We start from the raw sequence: 23,623 nt of genomic DNA, 5'->3' as shown, positions 1-23,623 counted from the left end.
CGTTTGCTGTTATTTTCTTGTGGATAAATGGTCTAACTTCATGAATTATTTTCTCCAATGGTTTGTTTGTTTTCAGATTTTTCTATGAAGATGGTAGCAAATCCTGCTTCGAACCCAACCACACATGCATCCATGAACAAGCGAAGTCCTACTAAATCGTCCAGCAATACCAACTCATCATCATCTCCAGGTGGTGCATTTGAACTCATTCGCTTAAATCAATCTCAAACTGCTTGAATGTGATTGGTAAAATTATATTTTTCAGAGACGTCTGTAAACGGATATTTTTTGTCTAACGGCGATCTCCCAGAAGTGGTTCTTCTGAGATAAATGAATATTCATTTAACAATGGTTGATGATTTGGGCCTTCCTGAAAACAATAAATTATTATATTGATTACACTAGCCGTCAGCGCAGTGTATTATTACGAACCTTTTTTTCTAACCTAACTCACAAATTTAAGTGTTCACTTATTTGGAAATTTCACTGTAGCACTGAAAATTGCATTGCATCTGTTCGCTGTTTCATTTGTGGCTAGTATTTGTTTCCTATTAAGCATTCGTGGTTAATTTGTGAGACTCATAATCTCTAGATCGCAGGTAGGGATGGATCTAGTATTTTCTCGAGGGGGGGGGGATTTTGTCAACCAATTTTTAGATCGACCAAATTGATTTTCCAAGCTCTCCCAAACCACTAAAAAGACCCTGTTTTGGCCAAATTTTCTGCGCCGCAGGCAAAACTTTGAAAAAACATACCAATAAAAGCGTTTTAGGAACTTTTTGGAAAATTTAGACCAAAAAAGCGCCTGTTTTTGGGGCGCGCTCCCACCTCAAAATTAGTATATATTGGCGCCGAAGGCGTCTTCAGAAAAATTTTAGAGTCAGTCACCAAAAATGGATATCTCAAAATAGTACAAAGGGTGGACCCTTTGGGTCGGAAGGGGGTCGAATCCCTAAGGGAGAGGGCGACCACCCCCCCTACCCCTTCTAAATCCGACCCTAGTCGCAGGTGCGAATTCGAGACTTAGCCGAATTTTTGTGAATTGTGAAGCCAAGCAAGGCGAAGCTTCGCCTCTGTGCTTTAAATAAATTGCGGAATCTAACTTTGAAAAAAGCTTTTTATTAGTAAGTGATGCGTTGTTAAGTTTTTTTTTGGACAGAATAAATATAAATAATTCTTCAGGTGTCTCAAGTGGGATGGAGATGGAAAGAAGAGTTGAGAGTCTGTTTGAGACTCAGACTGTAAGCGAAGTGCGGGGAGTGGAGAGGAGGTTCCACTCGGACATCGACAGGAAAAGACAGGATCTGAGACTTCTTGTTGGGTGAGTAAATGCTCCCACCCCTAATTTCCGACTGTTATTTTGCGACCCCCGTAGAAAGTAGGGAGCTGAAACAATGAGGGATGATAGGTAGTCGAAAGATACATCAAGTGTTGAACCGTTTTCAACGGTTCGATATGAACCGTTTCCAACGATTGGATCGGAACCTGTTAGCACTTGGAAAAACACCCCCTTAGACCGGAAATTAACAAATTACGCAAAATAATGAGCATGCGCGTATTGGTTTTATGGCGGCAATAGACACTAGAAACAAACCAAGAAAAAAGTTCCATGGTGATTCGAACCCCTCCGGTGTTAATAGCTTTTTCCCGAGAAAAGTGATAGTGGACCTTAGAAATGGGATAACTTGAGAAATACTAATCAGATGTGGATGAAACTTGCTGAGTAGGACCCCCATGAGACGCTTATCCTGTCCGAGGAAGTATATTCCCTGGTGACCTGTTTGACCTAAGTTGGCCGTTGGGCATTATAACCCCAAATTGCATGGAAACCCCTAGATTTAACACTTGAGAGTGGCCTAGCCCTTAGAATTAACTACTGGGGATGGAATGTGATAATTTAGTGGGAACAAGGGTGGATAAAAAGTACCTCTAGGTTGTATGGTAGAGGGCTTGGGCCTAAATGATTAGCTTGTTCTTCGTCTATACTATAGTGTTGGAGTATTGGAATTAATTAAAGTGGACTTGGTAAACTTTGGATTGAGCTTAGCTACGATAGTTAAGCTATTAAAGAAATTTAACTAAACCAAAGAAAAGTGGTCCCAGAGAAAAATGGCAGTAATAAGAGCGCGGCATGGGAAGAAAATCTTCTAAATAATATGGTTAAGCAGAAAAATTAATGGGCTCCTCGGAGATGACTTTGGCTTAATTAGACCCCTTATTGGCGACATACGTCTCCCTGATAGCTAGAAGATTGGGATTGGAATAGAGTTTACATGGGAATTTTGGATGCTTGAAATAATTTCGCTACCCGTGGAACAGGTCTTCCCCTAACCTCGGGAGGACGGAAACATTAAAGGGATAGTTTAAATAAAGACCTCCGGAGGCTCATTGAGTAAACATAACATTGACTGTGAGGGCTGGAATTCATGAAGGTCAAGAATTAGTTGATTAAAGTCGTGTGATATTTGTTTGCCTGGGTTTTTTGTGACACCTATTGCTTAATGGCTGTAATCGTGACGAGATAAACGTAATCGAACTTGGCACTTGGTACATGGGGGAGAGATAAAACATGCGCGGAGGAGTGAATTAAGCGGATGTTAGGACTGATGGAGGATGGCTTGACCAAAATTAAGTGTAAGTAAAGATAAAGAACTGGAGGATGCCGGAGAGCCTACTCTTAGGCAGAACAATTAGTACAGATTACGTGCCGATTTAGTCTGACCAGTAATTTAACCCCTTCAGGATTGTGGATAATGTTGCGGCTTAGTGTCCCCAGCTATTACACAGTATAAAGAGAAGAAACTTTGCGGCCGTGAAGTAAAATGAAAGTGTGTTTAGTGGAGACGTCGTCTCCCTGATAAATCTACATCTAGTTTCGAAAGTGCATTTTTATTCAATTTTTCCAGCGAAATAAAAATTTTACCTATCGATCCCGTTTTCTCAAATTGGGTTAATTTTATCAAAAAAGCACCAATCATAGAAAAGTACCTATCATAAAAGTATCAATCTCAGAGGGCTTTAAGGTTATCTATTTTTTTTCAACTTCGAATGTTGATATTTAAAAAAAGCAGTCAGTATTTTTTTTTGTTTCCTCGCGTTCATTATCTTTTTCCAACTTTCAGTTGGCTTTGTTTATTTATAATACTTTTTCTTGAAAAAAATTTTTTGGTGGTACAATTGAGTTTTTGCCTCTAACTTCTTTTTTTCTTCAAATTGAATTAAGTTTTTGAATTATCAATGAAATTTGCAACAGTTCGAAGCGTATATAACTCTTCAAACTTTGATTTTTGAACTCAGAATCTTTGTTTAAAAAGCCTCCAAAATTGAATGAGTTCTTGTCGAAAACCGGGTTCTGATTAGCTGTTTGTCGCCCGATTTGAAATTGGAGTATTTTTTTGTTTTTCTGTTTGTTTAGGGAGAGATACAAAGACGTAATTGATGTGTCAGACAAACTCACTGGAATCACTGCTCATTCAGAACAAGTAAGCAATCTTCGTAGATTTTACTTCATTAAATTTAATGAATGAAATTCTTTTTTAAACCAATTTTGTGTTTTTTACCTGCTAAGTTTTCGATGGTTTCAATGTAGCAGTAATTTGAAGCTTCGAGATTAATCAGCAAATAGAGGGCAATTTACAATTTTGATAATGAAAACATGACAATAGCGCAAAAAGTAGCGTTGACTTTGTTTGTAAGAGGTTGTATAAATTCTGAAATGAAAAAAAATACGTGTGGATACATTTTGATCAATGTCGCTCATTGTTGTCATCTGGTGCGTGAATTTTGTTTTTTGAAGCTGATTTTTTCCCATGGCTTTGCTTTTTATTGACTTTTTAGAGGGCCTTGTCAATGCTAAGTTCAGCTTCGCCTGTGTAATAAGTTATATTTGCGTGTAATTTTGTTTGTTATAATTTGAAGGTGAAATCCAGGCTAGAAAGGATGCAATCTCTATGCGAAGACTTAAAGAAGAGCCAAGAACGACAGAAGAAGAATTTGCAGCACCAAGAACAGAAACAAAGCCAAGAGTTCACTAGTGGTGTGAACAAAGAGGGAGATGGTACAATTGGCAACGGAAATAGAAGTGCGTTGGAGGTGGCATGTCAATTGAGACTGTTATCCCTGATGCCAGAAAACGTGAGTGTTTTCGGGTGCCTTATTATCCGATCCCCTTGATACGTGATTTTGAGCAGAAATTAAGGAACCCCTGATAATGAAGACCCCCCGGATGTTGGATTTGGAGAAACTGCAGACCCTGTACGTCGCACAAAAACTTAGGTTTTACTCGAAAGTCTGGAAGGAAGTCAAATAAAATACGCAATTTTGTTGCTAGTAGACCTGTAGGTCATTGACCCTAAGAGACAGTTCTCTATCTATACGAAGTGTCCTGGTAGTTCGTGTTATACCCACGGAGCTAAAATGTTAATACGCGCTAAAATCTGAGACATAAACTAATACGCTCGATAGATAATGTAGAGAGAAACGATTCATCAACTTGAATTCATACGGTTAAGTTTAAGTCTGATCGAATTCGACCTTTATGTCTGAACTGACTTTTCTCTTAGGTGCTGTTGTTTCTGGACAAATGCGAGTACGTCAAGGCATCCCAACTAGTCTCCTTTTCCCAAAGTCTCCGATCGAGTCTGACAGATCCACTCTCCAGCCCATACACAGACACAGTGAAGACCCACTTCCCTATTCTGCACAGAATATCAACTCAACACATACACTCCGCACTCAGTCAGACTATGCAGAGGAATATGATTGCAATGGTTACTGCAGGTATCAACCTAATTAGACAAGCGAAGCTTGTGTAACATTACAAGGTCACTTTTTCTTTCAATGTGAATAATATCATGTCTTGCTTCTGTGATTTAAATATAGCAAAATTAGTTTTTACAAGCAGTTTTTTTTTACATCTGTTGTACCGTTTTTTGCATCGTTTTTGTTACTTTATTCGAAATATTTTTTTTAACCGTTTTTCAGGACCTTTGGCAAAACCCAGCTCCGATAATGCAGCTGAAGCCAATAATGGACTATGCACGAAAGAGAACGCAGCCCACTTCTGCCGAATTGTGGAAGCATTCTCGATTCTATACAAAAGTTTCTTCATTGACGCTTGTGTGCAGTGCCTGGAACTATTTAGTGACCATATGGTCCATATTCTCACTGACGCCGACACGAGTCAAAGTGTGGGAGATATTTTGACGATGGTATCTCGAATATATCATTTTGTAGTGTACTGTATTGAGTATACGGTCGAATTTGTGACTGATTCGTCCAAGAATGATGAGTCATTGATGAGCCATAAGTTCGATGACTTGTACCCGACGCAAACGCAACTGAAGAACTTTTTACCCACCGATATTCGAAATGTGTCTTTCGCGCCGACTATTCTTGATCAAAGTGAAATTGAAGGTTTCAAGAAGGAGGTTTCTTCGCACATTGAAGAGTACTTGGTGAATAGGATCCGAAAATACGTGGATGATCAGCTAAGTTATGTGAAGACGATTAAGTCTCTGACCAAGATCAAGACGGAACTAACAAGAATTGTAAGTTGGAACAAGGTACTTGTTTATAATTTGTTATTCTTATGTGGGTATTATTTGTGAATTAGATGTCGAATCTGAAATTCTCAAAAACTTGAGAGTTACATTAGCTTATCCGAGGAGATCTTTTAAGTGATGCTTTAACCTGGAGTTTTTCAAAAAAGTTAAATTTTTTTGGAACAATTGATATATTTTTTGAGCCTTTGAGAAACTGTGAAGACCCTAGTTTGACTGAATTTATCGCGCCACAAGCGAATTGAAAGAAAAATTGTCGAACATGCCGTTTTTGATCGATCAAGTCTCATCATATGGGTATAAATTAATGACCCGTACTATTACGCAATGATGATCCGATTGGCCCGAATAGATGTCGAAAAGTCAAACGAAAATTGCTGTAGGCCCACAAGGTAGTCGTATTTCTGAGATGGCAGCGTCAAAATCCTCCTCTGTTTTTAACTTGAACTCGAATGTCTTTCCATATGTCTTGGCGTTGAGGCGCTTCGGTAGAGATGGTGCCCAGCAATCATATGATTGCGGGTTCAAATCACACTTGCGCTGCAATTTACAAGGTAATTCATATGGCAAGACTTGCGCTGCAATTCACACTTGCGCTGCAATTCACACTTGCGCTGCAATTTACCTTAAATAATTAACCTCCGGGTTAGACCTTTGGCTGGTTAACTTATGTATATGTCTGATCTGTTAATTAGGAACAAGAGTCCATTCGCTTTGAGAATTCGACTTCAGAACCTGTCGGGCAATTCGAAGATAATTCTGGAGTGAATGTTATTTCTGTGAACATCTGGCAGACTCTGTTTGAACCCCTGTTCGCCTCTTGTGTACAGGTGGGTTAGCTTGGTGAATTTAATATTAAAACTCAACTTGGCTCGTTCACCATCCCCTCACCCCCCCCCCCCCCCCCCCCCCCCTACAATAAGTGTTTTTTTTTTAATTTTGAACCACAGAATTAGAAAGAATGGATTTGAAAATGTGTAATCATTACCTTGCGTGCCATAGTTCATAAGAGTCGGGCATTGTGAACTCAAGTTTCATACGGTTAAAATCTCAGATAGGAACGGCGAGAGAACCCATTAGTTATAAAAATAGGAATGGTTGTTTATGGAGCTCAACTAAATTTTTTTTGCGACCAATTTATCAAACAATTTTTCTAAGTAAAACTGTTTTAAATATGGAAATTTATTTGACATAAATGTTATTTTTCGACTATTTTAGTCTACTAGTAAGTATCAGTATAACAATGTAATTGACGAAACTCAGTCATTTTTGTTCGGTTTAGAAACTAGTGAAAAAGGGCGCGCTTGATCAGTGGACAGAAGTCCTGGCTCTCCTAGAGGACAAGCTGGCCCCCCTCACTTCATCACACCACCCCCACTCTCAACGTCAAAGGGGGGACTCCGATATGCCGTCACATGTGTGGAACGAAGAAGTACTATTAACTCATCCGAGCCAGTCTCTGGGTTTGTCTAGTGAGGGGGGTGAGAAAAGTTCAAAAGGGGTTGAAAGGGGAAGTAGCGGTGGGGTTGGAAATGCGTGGTCGTCATCTCACACGGAGACTCCGGCTATTGTGAGGTTAGAATCTGCTGCAAATATCGATCAAATAGTTCTTATGATTTTGAAATGGGTCATTAATCTGGTTTTGGTAATATAGCAACAGGAAGATCGCAAAGGATTTTTTTTAAATTAGTGCTGTTGCAGAAACTATCCGGCGTCATGGTAATTTTGAGGTTAATTATTTCGAATTGTTTGAAAAGCGTTATTTATCTGGTTTTAGTGATAGATCAACTTAAAGATCGCATTATTTTAAAGGAGTGGTGCAGTAAAAAAAATATCTAGTCTTAAATTTGTTTTTTTTTTTCTAAATTTTTTTTCTTCATTTTTTGACCCATGTCAGTGGATTTTGTCTGTGAATAACTTAAGAACAAATATATTCAGAAGTTTTTTTTCCGCATAATTTATGTACTTAAGAGAAAAAATAGAGAAATTTTATGATTTGTCTGTAAATTTAGCGTGTGTAACAAGATTGATGAGATCGTAGATGTCTTGTGTGAGAGTGGTCGAGTCTACTTCCAATCTCAAACTCAACCAAATCGCAAGCAACACCAATACCAATATAACAACCTGAACAGTGCCACTTCAAGTTCAAGTACAGGAAACTTGAGTGCGCAAGAAGACAGTGGGAAAAGTGCAATGGATGGAATGAGCGAGCAGATTACTCTGATTTTACTGCAAAGGTGATTTAGTACATAGATTGAAAAGCTATTTAAAAATTATTTGAGAGAAATTAAACCTGTTTTCAGATAAAAAAAATTATTTGGGTTAGAATAAATAGATAGTACTTGAGTAATTGTTGTCTCATACAAGCGTTCGAGAGCGCTCATGCGTCGGAAAGCTAACTACGCATATAGAGTTAGCGGACCAAGTTAACATCCTCCCCCCCCCCAAAGCCGTTTGGGGGGTGTTAACTTGGCTCTAAGTTAGAAATTTCCAACCAATCAGAATCGAGCATTTTACATACCGCGCTTAGCAAATTTAATGCGAATGTTAACTTGATCCGAGTTAGCGATAATTATAGAATGTTTGAATGAGTTGCTGTACGTAGTTAGTCTCATCCGGTTGGAAGTGCAGTTTTGTTTTTACAGAATACAGGGTTGAAAGTTCTATTTATTTAAGAAATTAGTAAAAACTAGCAATTTGTTTGTTTTGAGGCTGATTGAATTTCTACATGGAACATCCAGAGATCTGGTCGAAGCATTGTCAAATGGAGTCAATGGATTCAAAATGACGCGGTGAGAAATTTTAAAAAACTATGATGAACAAGCTTTAAAAAATTTGAGCTTTGTGACTGCTATTCAGATCTATCTGGCTGAAGTGGCTGTCTCAAAAAGTTTAGTTAAAATTATAAAATAAGTTCTTAATTTGAGCTGTCAGTTAATATTCGAGCGATAAATGTCAAAAATTGTTGTTTAATTATTTGCCAAAAGTTATCATTAAGAGTAATGAACATAGTGAGTACTCTTATATAGGTCTTGGTGATTTTTTGTTTTTCAGGAAAAAGTCTAAAATTGTTCACGCTCAATTTTGATTTTTCGAGGGTTGACTTCTGATTTTTTTAAGTTCTTTTCATTTCCTTTGTTAAAAGCAAGGCAAACTCCACTATCGAAAAGCAAAAATGTAAAGGTCACGAAAAACGTGATCGTCTTCTAGTTTTGACAATCGAATTTACTTATCGAATTTCCCAGCGAAATAGAATTTTTACATATTGATCCAGTTTTCTCAAATTGGGTTGGTTTTTATCAAAAACGCACTAATCATAAATTGTTCGTGAAATTCAAAGAGCTTTATGGTCATATATTTGCTTCTGTAAAATTCCAAAGTTTATAACTTGAAACTTATAACTTGCGTTCATTACTCTTGTTTTTTATGCTTGTTTTTATAATTCTCTTTCATGTCTTTTGTTGTGTTAAAATGTAACATGTTGTTTAGTGTGGAATTGGAACTGAGACTGATGAATTATCTGTTGTGCAATTGCAGATGCATGCGCAACTTCCACAGGTAAAAAAACATCCGGCGGATGTTCAACAAACCGCCAAATTACAAACTGCCAAAACTTGAAGCCGAAATTACATTAGAATAACGTAACGATTGCTTTCTGTTATGTTAGTTTTCTTAACAATATAAGTTTTCGGCTTGTTGGAATAGTTATGTTATTTTTGACTTGTTAGCCTGTCACCCAAAATCATCTCTGTCTTTTATTTTGCAACTCAAAAGCTCAGCTCATGAAGTTGGTCATCTCTTTCCTTCTTTAAAGACAGACCAGGAGTAAAATATGGACATACGTATCCATACGATTGGACATACGTATCCATTTTTGGAGACCAAATTTCCAATCTCCTGAAGAAAACTACAACAGATATCATGGTTCAATTGGCATACGTTAGGAGTTTGTTTCGGCAGGTTTCTGAAAGATAATTTAGAGTTTAATAGCGAAGTGCATGTTGTTTATAATTAAGTTTTTTCTTTAGGAATGAGTTGACAGAAGAGGTCTTTGTGCAGGTCGAACAGATGATGAAGCGAGTTCAGAGGTCGGTCATTTTTTTTTGCAAATGTTGATTAAACAAGCATAGCTTGTGTTATAGTGAGAAATTTCTTTTTTTTTTCCAACCTAAGTCGCAAATATGTTGTGTTCATGTTGAAAGTGTTCATTTTGATCCAGCTATTAAGTACAGCCAATGCTAAGGATATTAACACAGACTATTATATTACAAATAGCACTTTAGCTTTAAGGCATCATGGATCTGTAGCGTAGAGGTAGGGAAGGAGACCAGCAGCAAAATAAGAAGGTTCGAACATGGGCAGGGTCGGATGTTTTTAATGAACTTTTTCGTATACTAGTTTAAATGCGTCCGCCCTATAAATTGAGGCTTGTTAGTTGGTAAATTTCTTTTTTCAAATTTACTGGTACTGCTAATGCGTCCTAATTGGCTTGCGTCACTTAGCAATTATGTAGACTCATAATTGGCTTGCGTCACTTATGAAATTTTGTAGACTCAAAATTTTACTCATTCAGTTTTTCTCAGTAGCGTCATCGGTCATATCTTGTGTATGCTAAGTGTAACTTCGCATCTGAGTGAAAACTTTGGCAACCAGAATTGAGGGGGATGGGGGTTGCCTCCCTCAGCTTGCTACTGGTAAATAGATGCTTTTAAGGTGTATCATCTTGAGAAATATTATCATTAGTTTTTGTAGAAATGAAAAAACACTATTATTAAGAGTTTCTGAACGTAGTTCAGACTTATATATAATGGGCGACATTGAAATTGCAACAGCAATTTTTCAATGAGCCAAAAATATTTTGAAATGGTTAATTTGAGATTTTGCAGAAAGCATTTGCTTGCTGTGCCTATGTTTCACTGGCCTATGTTTCATCTAATTCATTTTTGGAATTAAGTTTAATACCTTGATTCATTCGCATTTCTGGAAAATCATTGACTTTTTAAGGTCAATAAACGAAATAAATTAGAAGGTTAAGCCATAACCTGTTGTCGTTAGATCAAAACTGGTTTTCCAGTTTAATTTCAAGCAAAATTTGCTGTCAATAATGCAAGGAAGCTCGAATTTAGTAAAATATAAATTAGCTGCTGAAATGTGATCAAATTTGCTTAAACGCGTTAGCCTTTAAGATATCACAGTTTCTTCAAATGATTTGATTTTGAGGAAAGGTTTCGCAAAAATTTTGATGATGCAGTTTCAATTTCGCCTTGTATAGGTGGCGATGATTTTTTTTCTCTGGTTTTTCAGGAAAAGTCTTGAAATTTGTTCACGCTTAAAATTACATTTTCGCGGTGTGACTTTGATTTTTTAAGTTCAGTTCATTTCCTTTGTTAAAAGGAAGGCAAATTCCACTATCGAACAGAAAAAGTGTAAAGGTCACGAAAAACGTGATCGCCTTCTTGTTTTGACAATGGAATTTAATTATCGAATTTCCGAGCGAAATGAAAGTTTCATACCTATTGATCCAGTTTCTCAAATTGGATTGATTTTATTTAAAAAAGTCAGCATAAATTTTTCTGGAAATTCAAAGAGCTTTGAGTCCATTTATTTTTTCTTCTAAAATCGAAAGTTTAGATTTTTTTCCGTTTACTTCGTTAATTGACATTTTTCCTATTATATGTTGGCTACGGTTTGTTTTTCAAATCAGGATCACTTGAACAATCTCCGCGAAAATAAATCAGGGGGAGATTCGGAGATCGTTCACTTGGTTAAAAGTTCTTTTTTCAGCTAATCAGATTTGAGCATAGTACATGCAGTTATTACGACTTGAATTTACCATTTAGTTTTAGGTGGGATATACTTCACTTGGTCTATTAAGGATAGAGATTGTTCACATTGGTCTCAATTAATTGTATTAACTATGTACATACGCTGCAGTTAGACCTAGCCATATATATTTCAAAATATACTTACTATTTGGGCTACATTGTAGGGAGTGGCTGGAATGCCTGTGCTCTGAGGCGCTGTCTTCTCTCAAATCTCACATCAACTCAGCTACAATTCAAGAACACGAGGGAAAGTCAGTCTCAAGTAAAAATGAAGATATCAGTCGTCAACTATTGGCTGCAGTAAGTTGCTACTGGCTTTGTCGTCAACTATTGGCTCACGATGAATTGAATGTGTTCAAAATCAGGTCGCTATAATTGAAGAGTTTTTCGACTGGGTTTTCAAATGGGGGGGGGGGAGTAGTTTCAATTCGTGGTTTTCAACAAAACGAAGTTTTGTAGTTGTATTTTTTTCTAATTCAAACTGCTCAGTTTAATCCTACTATGTTAGAATTAACGCCTGATAAAATTCTATCTATAACGCGTCAGTGGCTCAGAAATCATTTCCAAATTGAATTGAGGAAAGGTAATCGATCTAATTACGATTTTGTTGTGCGCAATGGGTACCGAGCAGACATTCGATTGGTAAAACAGCCGGAATAAAAGTGTTGCAAACATCCGAAAACAGCTTTACTGGGACAAAAATCTCATTTTAAAAAAAATAGAGCAAAGATCCGATATCTGTTTTTCGTTCAAAAGATGTATTGGCCGAATTAATAGTGGCTGCTTCAGTGGCGCTAGCGTCTTGCGAATTTGCCAATAGTGAGAGTACTCTATACGAAAAATAGAGACGGTTTTCTTGACGGCGCGGGCGTACCGCGCCCATCGACGACCTTAAACCGATAGTCGGCTAATCTGCTTGAAATGTCTCGAATCATAATATTACTTAAAATGCTTAAAAGAACTTAAGTGATATATGTCTTGATGATTTTTTCCAGGAAAAGTCTTTAAATGCTTTAGTAATTAAAGCAGTGCATCCTTACATTCTTGATGATTTTGTTGTTTTGTTTCAGGAAAAATCTTTAAATGTTCTAGTGCAGTGCATCCTTACTAAAGCAGTGCATCCTTACATTTAAATGCTTTTATGAATTTACTTAGCTGAACTTGAACTTGAGTCAGCTGAAAGTTTGGTAAATTAAGTTCTCCATTTACAAAGGCGGAAATGACGCGAAAAAACGTCAGCTACTTTTATGAGTTGAATTTTTAGATTTCTCAGTGGAATTAAAATTTTCAGTTTCTTTAATGGGATTTTGTTTCTCTAAAAATCGTCAATCAAAAATTGTCGTCGAATTTCATAGATTTTAACTTGATATAATTTTCTTTCGAAGTTTGTAAGTTGGAAAATGTTTGAACATTTTCAAACTTGTTTTTTTTTGTTTTTGTTGTTCTATTACACTTTTTCCAACTTTTTGTTGGCTGTTTATTTTAAACATTGGGATGTTTGACATATGCGCATTATTTGCATGCGTCTTTTTGCTTTAGACACATGCGCAACAACATTCCTTTGTACTTTATCCTAGAGGTTGACGTTGAAATGACAGTTGAAACATTAATGACTTTGCCCTAATACTAGCAGTCTTGTTATTTTTTAATTTGCGATAGCATCTCCAAAGTTAGTTACGCTTAATCGTATGACAGCAATGTGCGTATATCGTTTAATGGAATAAAAGATAGGGACATATAACGTGCTTATAACAAAACATCTTCTTTTACCGAAAAATAAAAAAAAATGTTATGAGCAATTTTCAGAATCTCCGATTAAAAAGTTTTTTCTTTTATAAATGTAGTCACCAAAGGTTTTTGGCTGAGCTCCCATGCCGTTTTGGAACTTTAATATGCTTTATAAAATACAAAATTTTTCCATTGGTTCTGACCGAAGATGAAGAGTTTCCTGCAGCTCCAATAAATTGTGCTTATAATGTAATAAATGATCCGTAGTCTGCTTGTATAGCAAATATCTTTTTTCGTGTAATCTTTCGTACAACGTTTTTTTGGACAAGTTTTTGAGATTACAGGAAGTACTTGTTCAGTCGTAAAGTTGTGGCTATGAGCTTGGAGTTGCGGCTGTTGAGTTTCAAATTTTTTTGAGGATTTGTTTTCTTTACACGAGGAGCGTAGGGTCTTATTATGGTATCGACTTTTTTTCCAATCTCAGCCGCAAATAAAATGGTGATTCCTTGAGGCGCTTTTCATCGTTTGCAGCAATAACCCTTTACCTGATTCAATTTTGCGGCATATAATTATATCTTTTTATCCATGGCGCAGTTCCTAGAACGTGTGACTCTGAATCTACATGTCGGGGATTCGAATCCGGCACATAGCAGATTTGTTATTAGTTATATCTTTTCTTTCTGTTTTCCCCTTTTAATCCTTTGTGCGCTTGTGTTGGCAAAATTATAGCTTCGCCTGTGTGTAGGAGTTTTCTGTGTTTTTGGGAGATCTTTTTAGCCGTTTTGTTTTTGTGCCTGAGAATTGCAAATTGAGCTCGCTGTTCTAATTTTGATAATCGAAAGAACTAAGTCCAAATTGCTAAAAACTGCGCTTTTTTGGTCTTTTATTTAGAAAAAGGTTTAAGGGACATTTATGGGTATTCGATACACATTCAGTTACTGTGCCGACCATTGAAAGTTTTTTTTCGTTATAGTTTTAGTTTTTTTTTCTATGCAAGTTTTTTGTGTGGTAGTTTTTTTCTATGCAAAATCAGGTACTACAATTAATCATCGGAATGAGTCGATTGAAAATTCATTTTAAAGTTTTTGCAGTTGTAATTCGAACGATATTGAAAGATTCCCAAGAAGCTTTCCCAGTGTCGAGAATAGATGGTTTGAATTTTTCTGTAAATTTTCAAGCGAGTAAAGCGATCGAGTAAAGTTCGTTATCTGAAAATTTGGTTAAGAAAACTTTTTCTTACTAAAAGTAACTACGATTTAGAACTTTATTGGCAAAAAGTTAGCTTAAAGTAGAGCTATCTAAGCAAAAAATACTTCAAAAAATTTTTTTAAATATTTTTGAAAGTTTTCCACATTTTGTTTGTTATTTTTTGGACAAATGATGTCCTTCATGTCTAATATACTCAGGGGCGGATTTAGGGGGGGGGGGGCGGTGCGGCCCCTAAATACTCATATTATATACTCATTTTCTACATCTTTGTATAGCTCTCTCATCACACCGCGTACAAATAACGACTTTAATTTGAAAAAAAAAGTAAAATAAGAAAAACTTTTTTTTTATAGTTTTTTTTTATGAATATGGTCGGAACATTCTGTGCTACTTGCACAGCAACCGGTAATCCTCGTTCTTGTTGGTAATTTGTACATCAATTGTCCGTTGAGCTTCAAAGATGAAGAATGATATTTTATTAATCAGTTCTTTTTTCAACTTTTTTCAATTTGTTTTTTTTTCAGTGCTGGGAGCAGATTGAAATTGTACATCAATTGTCCGTTGAGCTTCAAAGATGAAGAATGATATTTTATTAATCAGTTCTTTTTTCAACTTTTTTCAATTTGTTTTTTTTTTTTCAGTGCTGGGAGCAGATTGAAATTGAAGAGGAAACGGAAGAAGGCAAAACTGTGTCAACAAAGCTCAACATTCCAATTAAGGTAAGACAAAAGTTTTTCTATCCTACCTTTTAAACTCACGCCATTTTTGTTGGTTGAACTTATTATCAGAAAATCTAGCATTCTTTTTTGTTCTCAAAGTTGAACAAACATGGGGGTGGCTCCATGATTTTCTCATTGGAGCAAATTTTCTCAAATTGAAAATTTGCCAACCGAATTTATTTTCTGAGCTATCTCAGAAACACTGAAACAAAAACGTATTTTCTGCAAAGAAACTTGTTAGTCTTTCCCCAAACAGCCCTATAAAGTGTTCTTGTGAACAATAATTGGGAGATGATGTGCATCTTGAAAACTAACCAAGGTATGCAACCAAAGTATGTATCTTATTATTTCGTACTCAGGACAAGACGGGCGAAATGGGACTATTGAGATTCCTTTCCAACCAGAGAATTTCAATATCGAAAAAGGTGGTAGATTAACCAGCTACCATGTAAACCAGCCAAAAAATAATGAGAGGCTACGTAATACTGATGGAATAGTTTCAAAAATTACGCTAATTTTTACACAAATGACGTGTTTTTGCCTAAGTTACATATTATAGGAGTGTGTAAACTAGCCGAAGTATAAACCAACTGAAAAGTTAATCATGTGAGTGAAATTTGTATAACTGTTACATGATTGTTGCATAACTATTATATTACACTTTCGTTTTTTTGGCTGGTTTATAATAACTCACTGCCAAAACGCGAAAATCTTTGAAAAGAATCTCTTAAAATTGTTGAAGAAAAATACTCAAGGAATTTTTGTAGGGACCGGAACTTTCGGCAAATATTTGTTTCGAGTTTTTTGTTGTTATCCTAGACGTATTTTTATCCAGGCCTCTTATCCCGTGCATGAGATGCTGTTTGTGCTGACCAATGGACTGAACAGAGTGACGTCACTTCTCACCTCCGAGTTCATACAGCGACAGCAGAGGTCACAAAGGTCAGCAAAGTTCATTGTCATCATCTTTTTTATAGGTTCAATCTCCGATCAATTGAACCCTATTTTATTAGCAATTTTTCCGAAAGTTGGTTTAAATAAGTTATTACTCCTACTGCATTTGAAGCTGAAAAATGCATTTTTTTTTACAAATTCTAGAATTAACAGGACACTTCTAATTTGATTATTGACTTTTGGTCGTCTTACCCTTCAAATATTCGATGTAGCTATAGTTATCTTTTTTGCAGCATCTCATCTATACGATAAACGGGCTGAGAACAAAGCAAGAGTTTTAACTTCAGCTCTTTTTTTCATACTGATTTGATGAATACAAGAATTAAGAAAATTTATGGGATTTGTTTTTTTTTTTAATTTTTTTTAGACGTTTTTGAATTTGTTTTCTGTGTTCGGAAATTTTTTTCTGGAACTACTTTGCCGATTTTTTGAAAGTTCTACCAATGAAAAGTCCGGCTAGTACACTGTGTGTCGGCTTATTCCCCTGGTCTTTTTTTCTTCACTTTCTAGGGCCTTCAGAAATTTCAATGGGGGAATGTGTGCTCCATTTGTGGGTTTTATCGAAAACTATTTTGCAAAATCTGAGATAAAGGGTTCAATTGACAGAAAAATAAGCGGAATCTCCTCTGCTTAATTGTTATAGAAAAAAGTTGTGACCTCAAAACAAGACGTTTTTGACTTCTTATTCGTTTTTTGAAGCTTATTAACTTTTCTCGAAAACTAACATCCCAAATCTGAGATGAAGGGTTCAATCGCTTCATATTTATAAAAAATATCTAACAGTTATATCCAGCTTTAGCTGCGCCAGTAGTGTGGAATTATTGAGATTATTGTTCATTTGAGAAGGGTCTGAGCGCTCACGCGATTATAGTTCAAGCCTATTTTCTGTTTTGACATTTGAATTTTTTAGAAGCTCAGTTTTCACTTTCAATGTCTACGCAGAGCGTAGCAAAAAATTTCAATGTCTACGCGGAGCAAAAAAAATTGCTCATTTTTTTTTAAAATTAGCCCCCGGTCCTACTTACTCAATACAGGGCCAACCGTGGGGGAGGGGGGTTGTCATCCATTTCGTCGTAGCCGATCCCACCTTGAGGAGGCGGATGACTCTCTGACCCCTCCAACCATGACCGAAGCTGGATTCGAGCGCACGACCCTCGTATTGAGAGACCTGTGCCTTATCCCCCTCGGCCACGGCTGCCTTAGTGTTTTGATTTATCCACCTCTTTTCGCACTCAGCGGTGGTTCCATTTAACTAATTTCTTTCGTCCTAATCTGCGCCTGGCTGGTAGTTATCTTCCACCGTAAGCTGTGTTTGGCAGATAGAAATTTCAGCTTCGGAAAAATTGACTTGTTGCTCTCGTTTAATTTCGGCCTTCATATGAACCTGAATTAGCAAGCCTTCGGCGTTGATCTAAGCCTGGTGTTTCGTTGTACTAGTTTCATTTTAGTTATTTACAGTCTGATTACACAAACATAGCTGGTGTTATAGTGTGAACTTTCTTTTTTTCAACCTAAGTCGCAAATTTTGTTGCGACAAAGTGTGGTCATGTTGAAAGTGTTCATTTTGATCCAGCTATTAAGTACAGCCATTGCTAAGGATATTAACACAGATTATTAAATTACAAATAGCACTCTAACTTCAAGGCATCATGGATCTGTAGCGTAGAGGTAGTGAAAGAGATCAACAGCAAATTATTAGGGTTCGTAGCTGGTCAGGGTCGGATGTTTTCAAAGAACTTTTTCGTATACTAGTTAAAATGCGTCCGCTCTATAAACTGAGAATTTTTAGTTGTTAATTTTATTTTTCAAATTGCCTTGTACTGCTAATGCGTCATAATTGGCTTGTGTTACCTAGCATCTATGGAGACTAGTATTAGGCGTGCGTCTTTTATGAAATTTTATAGACTCAAAGTTTTACTCATTCAGTTTTTCGCAGTAGCGTTATTGGTCATATTTTTGCTTGTGTATGCGAAGTGCAACTTCGCCTCAGTGTTAAAATCTTGAAAACTACTAAAATCTCTGACCCTTACTTGGACCCGGTTACGTTTTTCACATTCTTGAATTTCGCTCGATTTGCTGGAAGGCCATATTAACAATCAACCGTTAGCTCCCTTATGTGAGAGGGGTTAGGGTGGACCTGAAACGTCGATGGCTGAAATATAGTACTCTTAGCTCTTTGACGATATCCTTGTAGCAATCGCTGACTCTACTGATCATTGCATATTTTCTTTTTTTCAGTTATAACTTCCGCAATTCTAGCCATCAATTAGAGTGCTCTGATTAAAAAACGCATTTAATCAGAAACAACTTCAGGGCTCATCAACAGTTTTGAAGATTTATTGAACAGAATTTTTTGTGCCTCTCGTAATTTCTACGTTTTTAATATTCCTGAGCTTCAGTTTATGCATGAAGTTTTCACTGCATATGGTGAAAAAGTGCCACCCGGTCTTAAGATAATGACAGTATTCCGCAAAAACACCATATACAAGAGAGGAACCAAGGACGGAATTCCGCCATCTCTTGGATCCTGAGAGCTCAATTATTTTGCTGTATGGCCTTTGCTTCTTTGAAACGCCACAATTTTGTTTGCTTAACGTTGAATTAGTCGTTTCATTTCATCCAGTTTGTCTGTTTTGCATTTTTCTCAGATCTGAAAACTAGTCGAGGTAAAGGCGGCTCGGAAAACACGAGTTTTAAGCCTTTGTCTAAGCATCGTTTTCTTTATCTTGGAGCTCATGTAGCAGAACTGTCCAACGAAGCGGCCCGCGTACTGAAAATATTTTTTTTCCAAAAGCTGTTTTGTATTTCATGACAGTTATTGTGCAGTTTTTAATTTGTCAGCCATAAACAATTCCATGAACAATTACTAGCATTTTTAAAGTAATTTTTTCTACTTTATACAGCAAATGCAAACTGAACTAATATTCTCTGATTCGACTTCGTTTAATCAAGTGGTGCCAATCAAGATGACGTTGCAATAGGCCAGGTGAAATAAGATTAAACTTTTCCTCAGGAGACTTTGGCTTTCGAGGTTTAACTACAATTGAGCTCTGCATAGTTGTCTTAATTGGAAGTTACAGGCACTGCATATTGAATTAATGTGTGATAAAATATGATATAACATGGTTAATTTTCACACCTAGTGACGTGATTTCATCTGCTAAATTCACCTCCGTTCCATTGAAAATAAAATGTGATCTGTGCTTTTTTGATAGTTCTCGCATGTGCCCCATATCAGCTCCATTTTTGGAGCACCACGACCGAATTCCATCTTCATAACATATATTAGCAAGTCTGCCAAAGTATTTGTCGCCTTCCCCTAGTTTTTTTTACCCAGGCAAAGTCATGGCGGCTTTCTTTTGTACCTGCTATTGGAGGAGACTGTTTTGTTATCCTTAGTTGTTTCCTATTTCAAACAAAGGCCTTTCGACAGTTGTATCTATGGTTGTACATTTTCTGCACTACTGAGCTGTATTTAGGCTTGCTTCTGGGTTTTTGAAGCTCATCCTCCATCTTTTAATTTTTTTGGGTAGCTTTGATAACTTATCCAGTTTACCCTGCCTGTCCTGCAGTAATTCGAACACTGACTCTACTGTTGATGCTCGACAGCGGTTTCATGATCAACTTACGTGTCCTTTAGCAGGTACTTGTAGACCAAGGCAGCTTGTATGAACTGATTGTTTGCAAATGACGCAGCAGATTTTGTTTCCGTCATCTACGTTCTCGAAGCACTCCGTTCACAGAGACGTTTTAATTCAGAATCTGTAGGTCGGATCGTCCATTGGCTGCTGCAGACCGAACTAGACCTGATTATGACCCAACATTATTTAAAAGGTTTTATGGGTTTTCCAACTGCTCGTATGAATTGTAAGCTGTTTACTGTGTTCTTTCGAAGTTCAGCCCTGATCTTGGCTTGTTCACTTTTCGCAATATTTTGATGATTTATAGCTCTGGTCTGCGCTTGGTCACTTTTCGTAATAGTTTGGTGTACCCTTTTTTCAAAGCCAAATCATTAATCAGATTTCTAAAATGTCAGAACTTGGACCAGTGTATCTGATTCGTCGATCAATTTACCTTTGAAAAGACTAAGTAAACAGCAATATGTGCCATTTAATAAGTTTAATACAATATTTATGCTCTCCGAGAATCAATGACTCATTCAAAAGCCGGCTTTTTGGGGAACAGCCCTTTATGTGTGTCGATTAGCATGACTATGCAAAAGACTCTTGTGAATCGCTTGCTTTTTTAAGATTTGCTCATTCTTTTTTGCAAATTGGCGCGTTTTCTTCCCCTCACTGGATTTTTTATACAAATAAAATGATTGTTCACATGGTACGATTGTTATGAAAGTTGAGATTAAGACTAATTAGGACATGAGAAAAATATTGGGTCATCATTGTTAGCCTTGTAAAACAATTTGCTGCAACAAAAAATTGATGCTCGTGCGAGCTTGAGGGAGGAGGAAAAAGAGCCTACAATTTAAGTAGCGTGCACGTAGTCGCCTATTTATTTCTCCTTCAAAAATTTATTTGGAACTTTAAGCTAATTGGCTTTCATCCGACTGAACATTCAAATAAACCCAAGCGAGCTAGTGAGCTCATTGTTATTTTGAGAATCCAGTTATTTAAAACACTGCTCGCTATTAAAGTGCTCATTCGGTGGGGGTGCCGGACATCAAGCCGAAGAGACTTCAAGCCGAATTGTAAAATTAGGGACTTCAAGCCGAATAATTCCTTATAAAGTCGTGAAATATGAACAATTTGAAAACTTTTTTGAAGAAGTTCTGAATTTCATGATCTTTCTTCACTAGTTATTGGCGTTTGCATATAATTTAAGCTTCCGAATGATGTTCCGGAAAGTTGAAAAGTAAAACATGGTTGGAGGCATTTTTCATGTTTATAATTTATGCATTTCAAAAACCGGCTGATGTTATTAACGGATGCGAATCACAAGTGGTGCGTTGTCATGAATAACGCTTATTATGGACTAAACTTGCCAAAATTTTAGAAAAGCAACATTTTGCAGATGATAAAATAGCGTTTTGGGTTGCTTGTAAAGTTTTAATTTCGGCTTGAAGTCCCTTCGGCTTGAAGTCCCGTCGGCTTGTTGTCCTAGACCCATTCGGTGGCCCTTTTGCTGCACAGCATTGGCAATTAAATATCATCTGTTTTTTTTTCTGATTCAGTGGTGGTTTTTTCTTGCCATTGGCAAGAGAGCTTGGCTCAGACGTCGGACTATCAATCTCGAGGTGATTTTTGTAAATCATTTTTTTGAGGTATTTTTTTTATTAATCTCGAGGTCGAGTGCTCGCATCCGGCACATAGTAAAACTTTTTTATTCTGCGTGGGCGGCGAATTAATCGTACTCAGAAATCATTCCAAATTGATTTGAGATTGACTAATCAATCCATTCATTGCGGAAATAGAGGCGACAATTTTTTGGTTTTGACCTTACATATGGGAGATAAAAATGCAAACTGTTTTAAAACTCTTTTTTTTTGCAAAAATGCTAATCGAACTTTTAGGGCTTCGCCCTGAAACGAACAGCCTTGTTCTCTTTTAGGTCTGCGCATTCATCATCAATCTCAGCCACACCTTTTCTCTTTCTGCTCGCAGCAGAACTCAAAGACCGACTGAGCAGCGACGCAAGACATCTTATGAACGAAAAACTAGTCGATTTCTACAGCAATAATCTATATCAAACGGAAATGATGGACACGAAACTAGCGGTGCAGATCATATATGATATCAAATTCCTAGCAGTGCTGTTGGCCAACTCGGATGATGTTTACAAGTCCCCCTCTAGAATAGGGGGAGGGGGAAATGATGAGTCATTGGTGGCAGTGGTGGGAAAATATGAGCAGCATGTGGACCCATTTGACTATGATGTGTATTCACAGCATATGGGAGACAAGTTAGCCCAGGAGGTAAGGTATTTATAGTATTAAAAGTATGTCTCTAATTTATTAGGGATGGACTTTTTTGGCTTACATGTGCTTTTAATTTTGGATTTAATTCAATAGTTAGATGTGTGCATTTATGGAAAAGTTGGTTTTGTTTATGAAATTTACCGATGTCTTTTTTTTTGTTTGATGTCAATGTCGTTCCCGGCTACTTTCCAGTGACTTTTCTCGTTCATTTGGAAATCCAATAAAATTGGTTTATGCGATTTAAATTGTCAGTGCTTGAAAATTTGAAAAAAATTCGAAGGCTTTTCAGGCAATGGAAATTTTGAAGGTCAGCTTTGAGTGAATGACTAACTTTCAGCCTTTCGTGATCTTTTAAACGTACATATTCATACGTTATTTTCTGCTGTTACATGTGAATCTTACCACTTCTGTATTCGTCGTAAAATGCTGTTAATGTTATGCTGAAATATTGTCAAAATAGATCCCGAAGCTGAAGCACGTGACCTTGAAATGAATTTTTTAGGTCGGTCAGAGCCAACACCTCTACGGCTATTTAATTTCCCAGTCAACTCTGGCCTCGAACTCAATAAACCTCTCATCATCATCTACATCTGGACCATCCGGATCGAAGACTTCTGGAAGAAACGCACCATCTTCATCGCACATGCACAACCTGTGTCAGCTGGTGTCTTCTCCGAATAAGTTCCAGCCTCTATCAGTACCCCACAGTGCTGCCTCTTTCGCCCTCAAGCGAAGTGCAACTGCAGTGTCAGGTAGCGCAATGGGATCTACAGGGGGTGTCACAGGGAGTCAAGTGACTCCGACCATCACGCCTGATGTAAGTACTCCAAAAAAATTAGTTTTAAGGAGCTGTGATCATGAATATGAAACGAGCTCGATATTGTAACGAACATAAATTGTCTGATTTTGAAATAACGGCCATTGTTGTATCTTAACTTAGTTGAAACTTTTATATGTGTTTAGGGGAATTTCGATTTGAGTTTTTACACCATTGAGTCTTACACTAATTTTCGCCTATCATTTTGCGTATTGAAACATCATGTCGAAAGTTAGAATTGAGGCACAGTAATTATTTCTGTTTGTTTTGCAGCAAAGTCACAAGGGCAAAGTAAATCTTACAATTTGATTTTCAATTGTTGGTTTTGGCTTGGTATGAGGTGCTTTTCTGAGTTTGGTTCATAATTATTACTACTATTGAATGTGGAAAGAAACGCTGTACTACGTTTGGTTTTTTTTCCACAGAAAAACGAGCAAAAACATCGTATGGGCTGGAATATTGCATTTTCTAAAGCGTTTTCAGAAGTTTTCGGTTTTCTAGGTTATATTTATTGACGATTAGAAGTGGTTATATGATTTAAAAAAAACTATTCTAGAATTATAATTGTATAATTGTGGGTTCTTTGTAAACTATTGTAAAATATGACTAATAAAATTGTCCGTTTTGTTTTAGAAGTTCGCCTCACCGGGATCATCGCTGCTCAAAGGATGGCTCAAAGGCTGAACCGACAGTGAATTAAAAAAGATAAATCAAACTCATCGGATTTGGCTGTTATTTGGTTTTGTTCAATTATAAACTCGTTCAAAAGACCTCTTAAGTGTAATCTGCATATCATTGTAAACCTTGGTGTGGTTATCTGCAATCATGAGTGAAATATAGATTTTATTTGCAATTTAATCTGAGAAAGATTACTAATCTGA

The 23,623-nt window shown here is 36.8% G+C and overlaps 1 protein-coding gene across 2 annotated transcripts; it reads left to right on the top strand.

Annotated features, from left to right (window-relative positions):
- The first annotated feature begins 80 nt into the window (after positions 1 to 80).
- LOC134847861 (conserved oligomeric Golgi complex subunit 1-like) lies at positions 81 to 23,616 on the top strand. 2 transcript variants are annotated; one of them, XM_063865112.1, is made up of 19 exons: positions 81 to 190; positions 1,183 to 1,321; positions 3,416 to 3,482; positions 3,919 to 4,134; positions 4,563 to 4,779; positions 4,984 to 5,549; positions 6,257 to 6,391; positions 6,844 to 7,136; positions 7,574 to 7,798; positions 8,273 to 8,353; positions 9,051 to 9,119; positions 9,590 to 9,649; positions 11,551 to 11,686; positions 14,965 to 15,042; positions 15,878 to 15,984; positions 21,559 to 21,922; positions 22,428 to 22,742; positions 23,016 to 23,033; positions 23,376 to 23,616. In XM_063865112.1, exons 1-19 carry the CDS (start codon positions 85 to 87, stop codon positions 23,424 to 23,426), a joined length of 3,243 nt encoding a protein of 1,080 aa, XP_063721182.1. In that variant the 5' UTR covers positions 81 to 84; the 3' UTR covers positions 23,427 to 23,616. The 2 variants fall into 2 exon arrangements, with proteins under 2 accessions (XP_063721182.1, XP_063721183.1); XM_063865113.1 differs by lacking the exon at positions 23,016 to 23,033.
- Positions 23,617 to 23,623: the final 7 nt, after the last annotated feature.

The sequence above is a fragment of the Symsagittifera roscoffensis genome, chromosome 6 (assembly GCF_963678635.1).
Source record: "Symsagittifera roscoffensis chromosome 6, txSymRosc1.1, whole genome shotgun sequence".
NCBI lineage: Eukaryota > Metazoa > Xenacoelomorpha > Acoela > Convolutidae > Symsagittifera > Symsagittifera roscoffensis.
Note: the sequence above shows the minus strand (reverse complement) of the source record. Positions and strands in the feature narration are given on the sequence as shown.

What these genes read in the sequence shown, in the direction of transcription:
- LOC134847861 (XM_063865112.1), top strand. Translation starts at nt 85, where the DNA reads ATGAAGATGGTAGCAAATCCTGCTTCGAACCCAACCACACATGCATCC. An exon ending in AGACGGAACTAACAAGAATT is followed by an intron (nt 5,550 to 6,256) that starts GTAAGTTGGAAC and finishes TCTGTTAATTAG; the next exon opens with GAACAAGAGTCCATTCGCTT. An exon ending in GTCGTCAACTATTGGCTGCA is followed by an intron (nt 11,687 to 14,964) that starts GTAAGTTGCTAC and finishes TTTTTTTTTCAG; the next exon opens with TGCTGGGAGCAGATTGAAAT.